Source organism: Martes martes (genome assembly GCF_963455335.1).
Source record: "Martes martes genome assembly, chromosome: 5".
NCBI classification, from domain to species: domain Eukaryota; kingdom Metazoa; phylum Chordata; class Mammalia; order Carnivora; family Mustelidae; genus Martes; species Martes martes.
Window position 1 is genome coordinate 137855419 of NC_137892.1, and position 12494 is coordinate 137867912.

The window sequence follows — 12494 nt, forward strand, 5'->3', positions numbered from 1 at the left end:
ATCTGGATATCCTTTCTCCTTAAAACTCTTTTAAGTATTTACTGGTTAGGTTTTGGTTGTTGTTTGTTTTATTGTGGCTTTGGGGGTACTGGATGTAGTTTAAAGGATTTGTTTAAGTGATGAAGTCAGGCTCTCCCTCTGAAGGTATTTTTAAGAGAAGTATAGTCATTCTTTTACAAGTATTTAGGCTGCAAAGTGGTAGGATTGATTACAGAATGTTAACTCTTAAGTCCTGGCCTTCAACACTGACAGGCAGTGTAGCTTATAAAATACCCCCATGCCCATCTTTTATCCAGTAATATAAATGAGCCTTAGGGCTTTCCCCATAGTCATTGCTGGGTTTCTAGGGGCCTCAGACCTTTGCCAGCACCAAACATCAGATGGGGAGCAATTATAATTAGGCCGTACATACAAGGCTGGAAAGGACACGGGCTACTATTTTTTATAGGATTAGAAAAAAGTGATTGACTGTTGGCTAGGGTATGACTCAAAAGCAGGTAGAGACAGATGTGCTTAGTTTCTAACACCCTGTCTTCCCTACTTGCACACGTCAGGGGCCCTTATCCTGTGCTGGGTCTGCCCTCTTCACTGACTGCTTCAGTGCTCCGTGACACGCCAAAAAGACCAGTCAAAAAAATATTTATTTATTTATGTATTTGAGAGAGAGAGTGTGTGCAAGCATCTGCGAGTAGGGGAGAGGCAGAGGGAGAGGAGAGAGAATCCCAAGCGGACTCGACATTGAATGTGAAGCCTGAGGCAGGGCTGGATCCCATGACCCATGAGATCACAACCTGAACTGAATGAAACCAAGAGTCAGACACTTAACCAACTGAGCCACCCAGGTGCCCCTAAAAATTAATTTGTTGATGTTAGTCAGTTTGTTTTTCTGATGAAAATGTTTCATTAAAGTGATTTTCATCACTTTTCATTTGTATCTTCTAATACTGTTACCTGGTTATTACAGATAATATATGTATACTCAATAAGAAGCTATTGAGTAAACAGACAAGTATCATTTGAAATAAATTCTTTATTGAATGTTTTAAAACATTTTGCCTTCTTGTAGGTAAAATAAGAGATTACATTTTAAAATAAAATGTTAATATGAACTGATGATAGTACATCTAACTTTCAGGTTTTTTTCTGAAGGTAGAAAAGACAATAGGTTTGTGAAAATGTGTCATCATTGTGAAAATGATGTAGTAAAGGAAGAGACTGTATTTCACATGTCCAAAACTTAATTTATTTATTTTAAAAGTTTACAAAACTAGTAATGACACATTAGGAGCTTGTGATGTGTGATTTAGGACTTCACATGTTAGTAGTTATGTTTGCAAGATTAGCATCTCTGCTTACATTAGTAGATTATTATATGGATCAAGGAATAGGTGGGTGGGATTGTGTTTTATCAACTATAAAATCTTAAATATAAAGATTTATTATGTCTAAAAGGAAGATTATTAATCCACTAAAGGTTTTGTTTTAGAGTTAAATGGGATAAACATTGAGGGCCAGTTTGTCTTTTAGGAAAAGAAAGGCCAGATTCTTTAATTTTCAAATTATGTCTCAAAATAGATACTCTATATAATAGAGACGTATGAAGCAATTGCCTTAGTGACACTTTAATGGTAACTTGCTTCATAGGTTTCTTTTCTTCATAGGTTTCATTTTCTTTTGAAATGCTGCCATAATTAGTCAATTCCCATGTTTTGTTTTGTTTGTTTTTCATTTTTTAAGATTTATTTATTCATTTTTTGAGAGAGAGAGAAAGAGGGAGTGAGGGGGGAGGGGCTGAGAGAGAGGAGGGAGAGAATCACGAGCAGACTCCCCGCTGAGCACAGAGCCCAGCGAGGGGCTCGATCTCACCACCCTGCGATCATGACCTGAGCTGAAATCAAGAGTCAGTTGGATTCTTAACCAACTGAGCCACCCAGGCACCCTACTAATTCCATGTTACTAACAACGCAGCCATCCCCAGAGTTAATACCAGATTTAATTGCGTGGAGAGTGTAAGGCTGTTTCCTGACACTTTAGAAAAAGTTATGACCATCCCACAGTCAAGGATCCAGTTTGGGGTTTCTCACCCTGGGGTATCATATTCCCACAAGGATGAAAATAGTAAGGGAATTTTTAAAGTCACTGAATTGGCATGACCATCTACCCAAAACCCAGTGTTGCTCAATGGTAAATGGTATATTAAAGTATGGAGATACATTATGATTTTTTTCCACATCATCAGATTTACACAGTCAGATTTTTTACATATTGGTCATGTAAAATGGAAGACCTTCACTTTCTTGTAGCTGCTGTACTGTTTTCTTTCCTTCCAGCATGCGCACACTCCTACCTCCACCACCCCCCCACACCCACAAACATTCATTCCCCACTTTCTCCTTCTGCCTCTCTCCCCCTCTTGCTCCATGTATGTGTTCAGGCTTATACCATTAGGAGTACATCAGTGAAAACATCTGAAAACTAAGGCAATAAAAAGAGCTTGGTCTTTGTTTTGTCTGGGATTTAAATCTCAGCTTTAAAACTTACTAAATGATCATTAGCGAGTATTTCACTCCCTGAGCCTCTGTTTCCTTATCTGTAAAGTGATTATTTCTTAGGATTACAGTAAGAATAAAATAAGAGAGTATCTGTAAATTGGCTGATGTATATAGTAGGACCTTAACAAATATGAATCCTGCCCGTCCATCCATTGCTTCTTTCCTTGCATGTCATATTTTCAGAGTATTCTTGTCCTATACAACAGTGAGGTTTAAAGTAAATACCAAATAATATAAAATAATAGCCCTCAGATAAGATATAGTGATAAATTCTGAATGTGTAATTAAAGTTATTTAAATGGAATTGACTAGATCTCGGGTTATTAAAAAAATTAAACATGAAAATCAACTTGCATAATTAAGATTTTCTAAACCAGATTATTTTACACTTGGGAATACTGGTTGTGTGTGTATTTTCAGCATTAAAATTGTTCGAATGTAAGAGAAGAATCCATTGCATTTGTATTATAGCCATTGTTTTATATTGTGTAATAATTTTCTGAAGGTATACTAATGGCCCAAATCAATTTATTTTTGGAAGAAATCTGGGTATGGTGCACACCATGTCAGTGAAGTACCTGCTATATAAACTTAGAGAAATAAGTCCTTCTTGAAGTATAGTTACGTAGGATAACTATGTAACTTGCTATGGTAACTAATAATAAAATATAGGCTTCTTTGGGGTGACAATACTGAAGAATGGTTTATCTAAACATTTACAATGAGAAATAATGCTTGTCTTTTAAAAAATCTACTTTTATTAGTTTGGGAACCCGTTGTTTGAATCTACTTGGTTTCCAGCAGTTCATGGGAGATAATGATATGACATCAGACTTGGTTGATGAAGGAAAAGAATTAATCAGACGAGGTAAGATTTGTCATTTAAAATTAATGAAAGGAAAGCACTGAGACTCAAAATACAACATTAGTGTTTGTATAATTTGTAGTTTTTAATCTCTCTTAAGAAATTAATGTTTTGGGGGGCACTTGGGTGGCTCAATCGGTTAATTTGGCTTAGGTCATGATCCCAGGGTTCTGGGATCAAGCCCCATATCAGGCTCCCCGTTCAGTGGAAAGCCTGCTTCTCTCTCTCCCTCTGTTGCTCCCCCTGCTTGTGTGCATGCTCTCTCTCCGTCAAATAAATAGAAATCTTTAAAAAAAGAGAAATTAATGTTTTTAGCTAAAAATTTACGTACAATCTTCATAGCAAAAATAATTTGAAAACAAATGGTGGTTTCATTCATCTTTAAGAAATACTGCAGCAGAAATTTAGTCTGTCTTTAACTAAATAATGCTCTTGGATGGCATTGGAGTCATTTTGGTGTTTTTGTGGAAACAGATTTGCCAAACTCAGTACAACTATAAAATTCAAGAGTTGAAAGAATCATCAATTTGATACCGCACAGGAAATCATTCAGGCCAAGGCTGTGTTTGAGAATGCGATGAACATTAACACCCCGTTAGAATACATGGCACTCCACTAGAATCTAATCCGGACACTGAATGTATCAAATTTCCTGGTATTTGAGTGATGGTAGGGAAAAAAGAAAACAAAAGTTGAATGTGGGGACATTGGTTACTAGACATTCTTCCTACGTAGGTCTGGAGCTTTTGTGTGATCATTAGTTGAATGTAAGCCAGAATATGTTGAAGCTGTTGTATCCTTCAAATTCTCTCCTAGAAAGGTGTGGTCTAGTTGATATAATGGTTCTACTGCCTTTAATGTTAATTAGATCTCATCTGAAGTATCATATTCAGTCCTGGGTAAGATTTCAAGAGTAGAACTTATAAGTTAGAAGGTATTTAGAGAAGGACAGCCAGAACTGTGCAACTGTGGAATGTATCTTATGCAAAAACAAAACCAAAAACAAACAAACAAAAAACCCCCCAAAAAACAAAACTGAGTTTGTAGCCTGAAGAGAATAAGGGAAAGGACTTTTATGCAGGAAGTAGTATCAACTTCATTTTGAAGGTAAGGGGAAGAAAAATAAGTTATCCAGAATTTGAGATCACCATGAGGAAGAACTTTTTCCTCACTAAAACTGTTAGACAAGGCCTAAAGGTCATCTCCAACAAAAATACGGGAGGTATTCTCTGTGGATTAGGTGACCTCTAAGGTCCTTTCCAACAATAACCTATTACTTTTGACTTTGTAGTAATTTAAAGGAAATTGGTCATAGCCTGATACCTTAACTTCAGTTACTCTACATATAATTAAACCATGTTATACCAAATTTGAGACCACTTTTCTGTCTCTAGAGAAGAGAAAAAGGCAAAGGCAAGAAGAAGGTGAAAATCGAAGAAGAGTAAGTATAGTACTTATTAATTTGCTGTAACCTAAAGACTAATGTGAAGTAATCATAAGAATTTTACTGATTTAGAATTGACTAAAGACCAGAGAACAGTGAGAACAGTGTAGACCTGTTCTAAAAAGTCATTAGTATTAAATTACTTTGTGTCCAACGTCTAGCAGTTTCTTGCCTAAGGTCAGTGCTGTGTGAATACTTAATGAGAGAATTAATAAATTCATGCAATCTTGCTATTAAAGTCATTTTGATTGCTTTAAAATTGTTATGCTTTTTTGGTAATACGACATTAATTGTATTCCTCCTCAATTTTTCTTCAGTCCTTTCCTCCTAGAGAATGAAAAGGCAGAAAATTAGAAAAATTTAGTCGATAGTTACCACAAATTTTCAACACTGGGGTATATCTATACTGGAGAAACGAAGACTCAGAGAAGGAGACACGATAGTTGTCTTCATATATGTTAGTGTGTGTCATGTAAAAAGGAGTTTTGTTCTTTATTTCAGAAGACATAATTGGAACCAGAGAGTGGAAGTTACTGGAGATAGATTTCACCTCTTGGTGAAAATTTCTATCTTCCTTAGTTTATCAAAACCGTGATGGGTGCTCGCAATAGAAACTTCCATCTCATCTAATAAGAGAGCCAATGGCATGGCTATTTTAGAATGAAACCCTCACGGCAGGAGAGGTTGAACAAGGTGCCCTCTGAGATTCCTTTCAGTTCTAAGAATTGACTGAGTAGTATCCCACTTCATGTGGTTTGACTATACGTATCTAACCATGTTTGTATTACAACTTTAATTTTGCTTTTGAAAGTGACTTTTCAGGTCTCTGATATTTGTAGTTTATTTATATGGGAGAAAATGTTGTTAACATCTCACGAATTATTAGTTCGCATAACTTTTATGTGGTCAAGGTAAGCCTGTTGTAGCTGTCATGTTGTTTTGACATTTTAAACAGAAGAACTAAACAGGTGAATTATAGCTAGCAAAAATGTCTATAAATTTTCATTTGGAAAAAAGTTCGGAGACAAAAATTATTTTTGGAAAATTTTCACAGTACTATGCTAATCATACTGATTATCTGGTGAATTTCTGATAAAAATAACTAAATTCTCTAACTCTCTAGTCTGTTGACACTGATGAATTACTTTCTGCCTGTGAGTTCCTCTGTTATGTATTTGTGTTTCTGACTTAGGAATGGAAAGAACGTTATGGACACAGTAGAGAAGATTCTACTAGAAACAGAAATGTTCATGTTGACCCAAAAGAGTCAAGCCTCTCAGATCTTAGTACCACCCGATGTAAGTCGTTTCTTTTCTAGTTCCCTTAGAAGTTGTTTTCCTAACGCTTGCTTGCATAGAGACTGAGAAGGCATCCATTCAGAAGTGCCTTTAGAGAACTGTAGAGGTGGTTCTGCATTGTCTTTCCTGTTTCATCCCTCAGTGTATAGAAGAAAAGGGAAACTCAAGTATGCGTTCTGCTAAGAGATGGAGAATCAGGACAACGCATGAATAGTTGTAATCTTACTACCCTAAATCATACCAGTACTTATCGCAGGCATGTTATAGGCAGATGTTGATTTCTACGATTTACCTAGATGTTGTTCTTTACTTTTCTGCTGGTAGATGTAGGCAATTCAGTCATTTTTATAACCATTTCCTGACTGACCCTTATGTCAGATACTTTCCCAGGTATACAGGGATATAGAGAAGATAAATTTTCTGTCCTTGGGTTGCCAGTTAATTTTGTGAGGGACTGATAACCAAGTAGAAGACATTTGCCAGTGGGTTGAGTTAAGATACCCCCCCATATCCCTTGACCCTGCCATCTGCCCCTGGGAAGGTGGCAAGAAACCTGTTTTTGCCCAGGACTCTGCCCAGAGTAGATGGCAAAGGAGGTTTGTCTTTAGGGGAGATTCAGGAATGCTGAGAGAGTAGAAGGGTACACTCCCGATACTGAGGGAACTCAACTGAGGGGATAGAAAAAGAGTTCTTTATAGGGAAAGGATTTCTGTGATAAAGTAATACTAACTGAACATTTGGGAGTGAATGGTACTTTGCCGGGTGAAGGGGTTTTAGGCAGAAAGGTGAATGAGTGACTTAAGAGAACCTTTGGGAGAATGCAGGTTTGTTTCTGTGACAAGATCCTAAATTGAGGAGCCTGATGAGAGGGGAGGCTGCAGGGACAGCTGGGCAGCAGCTATTACCATGCTCAGAAGTGAAGACTTTTCTCTCAAGTTAAGATTTCATTTGGGAAAGGAGCATGCTCAGTTCTTTGGTTTCAGAAGGTGAATTTGAACATCAAGCATGATTTCCAGGGAAGTGAGACAAAGAAACCAATTTAATGTCTTTTTTGGTAATGCGATCAAGAAATGAGGGCCTAGGGGCGCCTGGATGGCCCAGTTGGTTAAGCGGCTGCCTTCGACTCAGGTCACGATTCCAGAGTCCTGGGATCAAGCCCTGCATTGGGCTCCTTGCTCAGCAGAGGGCCTGCTTCTCTCTCCCTCTGCCTGCCACTCTGCTTACTTGTGCTTTCTCTCTCTATCTTTCTGTCAAATAAATAAATAAAATCTTAAAAAAAAAAAAAAAAAGAAATGAGGGCCTAAGATAACCAGTGATCCTGGAGATGAGGAGGAAAGCATGTGTTTGAATGAGATTTAGGATAGAAGACATGGGGGAGAGCTAAAGGTTTAGTTAAAGCTAGGAAAGAGGGGCGCCTGCATGGCTCAGCCAGTTAAGTGTCTGCCTTCCACTCAGGTCATGATCCCAGGGCCTTGGGATCGAGCCCTGTGTTGGGCTCCCTGCTCAGTGGGGAGCCTGCTTCTCCCTCTCTTTCTGCCTCTTTCTCTCTCTTTCAAATAACATCTTAAAAAAAGGGCGGGGGGGGTGCCTGGGTGGCTCAGTGGGTTAAGGCCTCTGCCTTCGGCTCGGGTCATGGTCCCAGGGTCCTGGGATCAGGCCCCGCATTGGGCTCTCTGCTCGGCGGAGAGCCTGTTTCCCCCTCTCTCTCTGCCTGCCTCTCCGCCTACTTGTGATCTCTGTCAAATAAATGAATAAGATCTTTAAAAAAAAAAAACTAGGAAAAAGAGAGGGGACTCTACAAAGATTTGGAAGTTTAAGTAGAGGTTGACATGGTAGGAAGATGTGGGAGTGTGGGAGAATCTTCAAGAGAAGAGGGAACACAATGCCTTAGGATGCTGACTTGAAGAGAACCTGGGATGTGGAAGGCAACCAATATTTGCTGAATGAATGAGAGAAAAGATGAAAGTCAGAGTCCAAGATGACAAAAGTATAAGATATAATTGAATTGGCTTGCCTAAAGTTTTCAAAAAGAGCTATATCACAAAGTTCTTTTCAAGCTATTCAACTGCTCAGAAGAACTTCGTGAAAATTTGGTTTGTTTATGAAAAAACCCCAGCCCATCCACATAGAGAGAATGGAGAATTAGTTCAGTAGATCTGTTACTGACAAGGATGGTCGGTATTACCCACAGGTGGCCATTGAGCAATTACAATGAGGCTAGTGCCCCATGATGAAATGATAATATATCGGATATATTGAACTAAATTGTTAAAATTAATTTCATCTGTTCCTTTTTTATTTTTTCATGTAGCTACTAGAAAATTCATAAGTAAATACTGTGTTTGCATTTTATTTCTGTTGGACTTAGCTTGCCTAAACTCTTTTCTCCTGGGAAGAAGACTCAGGCCTTTCTTGAAGAGCTTGAGTTGAGTACACGTTAAAGAAATTCTAGCCGAGAACTGAGATACGGGACCCCTGGATTCACCATGAAACCAGTTGAAACTTGAGAATGAACAATTTCATAGTTCATATGTTAAATGTTGATTCTGATTCACAGTAATTGAATCTTTACGTTGTACCTGCTTCTGAGCTTAGACTAGCTACAAGGGAGAAACTTTTCTGTGTTATTTCCTATCATACTATTTTTCATTTTAATGTCATTTTAAAGGAATCAAGTAGTTATCTTTTCTTATTGTTATCTTCACAATCAAAATTCAGATTGTTTATAATCTTGACTTCTTTTCATGAGTACATAGACTGACCCATAAAGACAATAGAAAAGTAGATATATATTTTTTCTTCTGTTCACAGCAACATCCAAATATACCAGGGGCAATAATAGGACTGAAAGAGACCGAATAGAACTCCTCCAAGATGTAGAACCTTTGGATTTTAATGCAGAAACATTCACTGATGATCCTCTTGAATCTAAATCAGAAAGGTAAGCTCTGGCTGGGGCATTTTGGCTCTAGCATTCTGAAATTTTACTAGCATACAACTTGATGAGATAAACATAAGGAAAATATTCATTTTTCTTGCTAATATTAATCAACTTTTGGTAACTTTTTATATCTGCTGATGCTTTTATATTTTAAAAATTATAGCATCCTTGGTAATAATTGAAATTGCTATCTCTGTAAACTACTAGTGGTATTCTAAATAAGAAAGAAAAATTGAAATTGATAGTAAGGATCTTAACAATGTTTATATACCTGTTTCTAATGAACCCATTTATGAAATTTATCATATTTAGCAATAGCTACATAGCCATGACTGGGTGTCAGACACTATTCTAAGCACATTACCAACAATACTATATTTTATCGTTGTAAATCCAATCAGATTTGAATCCAGAGAGGCTTAGTAACTTACCCAGAGTAACACAGCTTGCAAATGGCAAAGTCAGGCATTCAAACCCCAGGACTCTGGCAGTAGAGTCTGTGCTTTTAGCCACTGTGCTCTGAAAATAATTAAGCAAAAGCGAAATATCAAACGCACGATGAAATGTCTGCAGTATTTTCTGTAAACAGCAAAAACCCTAGAACATTCTATTTCTGTTGAACAATCAAGAGTAATTATTAAATCTTCAGTTCCACGATGTGTTTACATCTCCCTGTCCCTTTCTTTTTATCTCTCTCCCTGTCATATGTGTCTTCTAGGCTCTAAGAAAGCTACTGATTAATTTATAGTTAAGTAAATCCCCTTGGGATATCTTTGTAAGTTTCTGCTTCCAGCTACTGAATAGATTTTACAAATTATGCTTACAAATTATGTAGCCACTTCCTTTTAATGTGTCCTTGTTTTTCTCTCCTCCTTTGTTATTTTTGACACCTCAGATCATTTCTTTATCCACCTTTCAGGTATCAGCCTGGGGGACGATACCTCTCCATGTCTCGAACCGGAATATTTGATGATGTGTAAAGTTGGAGAGAATTTTTGGAACAACTGACCAAGATCAACACATCAATCCAGTCTTTATGAACATATGTATGCCCTAGAATTTATACGTACTCTTAGTGAAAAGTGTCAGGACAAAAAAGGCACTGAAAGTTACTCACATCTTAGTAATAATAGTTTATTGGCCATCGAATAGAGTGTCATCTTTTTTATTATACACGATTCCTGAAGCGTCTGCCTTAGAAGTCGGAGTGTAGTGGAAGGATTCAGTTGATGAGAAAGATCAGTATAGATTGAGAACATGTAGTTTGGTTTGTTTCAGGTTAATTTGTTTCGGGAAAGTTGTTTTACAGATCCAAGAAAGCCAAAAGTCATGCCTAAATAATATCATATGGTTTTATTATTGTGATTTGCGTTTTTGCTCTTTCTAAACGATATGTTAATCCTGTATTTCGCCAAGAGATGGAGACCTCAAGTAACAATGATATTTACAGAACCCATGTCTTAAAACAAGGCTTACTTACCAGACATAACTGAATGTAGAAAGCTCTTTTTCAACTCTGTATGCAAATTAGTGTGGTTTTTGCATGTATAATTAAGATTATGCTTCAAGTGATAGTGTTAGTATCTTTGGCATGTGTACTATAATCGGGTGATGTGTTATTCTTTCAGTCTTGGCTAGTAGCTGGAAATTGCTTTACGCTTTTGGTATTGCTTTGTGAAAGATTTTTCATTTCAGGGAGAAATGTTCACCTTTATCATTCAGTATATGATCATTCCACTCAAAGAGAATCCAAAGCATTAATGGTAAATAGTGGGTTGTTTTGTTTTGTTTTTTAAGCAGCCAAAGAGTCCCCACGAAATTCTCTGATTTTTAAAGGTGACTGTTGATGCTTTATGGCAAATAACATTTGGTTATTTAAAGGTAAAATGTGAATCTACTTATTGTTAACACTTAAATTGTGTAATAATTTTGTTAAACATGCTTATTATTTTAAAATGGTTTTTTTAAACTTTTGTGTTGAAACCAAAGTTGGGTATATGTTAAATCATCAGTGTTTTATTGCACATTGAATACTGCACAGTTGAGCACAGCATGTGCTTGCAGAGAGTTTTTTATGTCCCCGAAATGTTTGCAGCTCAGAGAATCCCCACTGTGGATTTATCCCGTGGTGACTCTTGGTGAGTTTGTCCCAACAGTCTCAGCTTAACTTAACCTGCTCTTCTGTGTAACTTTTATTAGTGCTCGCTTTCACTCTGAAGTGTCCCAGTTTGAAAATGAATTATCTGGTTACCCTAACAATATGATTGTATGTTTCTTGAAGGCAATCTTCCCTTGAATCATAATTTCAAATTTTTTATTTTGCTTTTTACTTAGTATTATCACGCACATTTTTAAGAGACAGTTCTATGCAGATACCGAAAGGAATGGTGCATCATCCTAAATAGCTGATTTTGTTCAGTTTTATGATCTTTGAGGTTAGATACCCTTTAAAATAATTATAAATGGATAGGCTTTATTGTCCATAAAGAGGTTATACAGGCTGCCCATTTGAGCACACACACAGCCTTTCACTCTAACGTGTGGTTAGAAAGCTGTAGGCCAGAAGCAGAAATCATTTGGTACTCTTTGTAATTTCATGATTGACCATTGAATATCTCGGGCAAATTATGTAACCTTTCAGTGCCTCAATTTCTTCATTTGTGAAATGAAGATGATACTTGCTATTTACCTACTGATCTACCTCACAAAACTATTGTGAGGGCATTGAGTTGATGTTGATAGGCCAGAGTTTAAAAAACAAACAAGCAAACAACAAAAAACAGTCACCTGTGCTGCTTTTCCTAGTGGTACTTGAAGGTGGTAGATGGAGAAATGATCAGCCCAGAGAGGGGTTCAGTGTCTTTTAATTACAGAGAAGCCTTTAAGTCCCCAAAGCAAAAACTGTTTTTGGACTGATTAATCAAAAATCCTTTGAAAAGAGTATATTGTTGTGTATTTGGTCTTTGGGTTTACCTTGGAATATTTTCCTTAAGTATAACGTTGTTTCTCATCAGGTTTTGTCATGAAACCCAGATGCTGTAGAAGAAATAGAAGCAGAAAAAGAAATTATCCAGTCACTTTTATAACTTAAAATGCCCTAAAATAAACTGATAGGACAATGTAAGGGAATGTACTAGTTGACTTTATTATTGAAATTTTTATGGTTATAATAATTGAAGTATAGGTAATACAAATAACCTAGCTCCCTTTGTGACTTCTGAGTTATTTCCAAAATAATTTTTAGTTGTTTAAGTCTAGAGTGCAACTTTTAAAGCAGAATTTATCTTACAGAATTTATAGATGATCATATAGGACGGTTACCTGGCTGGGCAAATTTGAGTTCATAAGGTAATGACTTAACCCATGAAAAATAAAGAGTTTATTGGTGGGGGGA

The 12494-nt window shown here is 36.8% G+C and overlaps 1 protein-coding gene across 1 annotated transcript in view; it reads left to right on the top strand.

Moving 5' to 3' along the window:
- Positions 1 to 12142, top strand: part of LMBRD2 (LMBR1 domain containing 2) — a 39856-nt gene extending 27714 nt beyond the window's left edge. Inside the window, exons 14-18 of the mRNA XM_080804871.1 lie at positions 3317 to 3420; positions 4812 to 4858; positions 6054 to 6159; positions 8971 to 9100; positions 10020 to 12142. Of these exons, the coding sequence (XP_080660997.1) occupies positions 3317 to 3420; positions 4812 to 4858; positions 6054 to 6159; positions 8971 to 9100; positions 10020 to 10080 (448 nt within the window). The 3' untranslated portion in view covers positions 10081 to 12142. The remainder of the gene's footprint in view (positions 1 to 3316; positions 3421 to 4811; positions 4859 to 6053; positions 6160 to 8970; positions 9101 to 10019) is intronic.
- Positions 12143 to 12494: the final 352 nt, after the last annotated feature.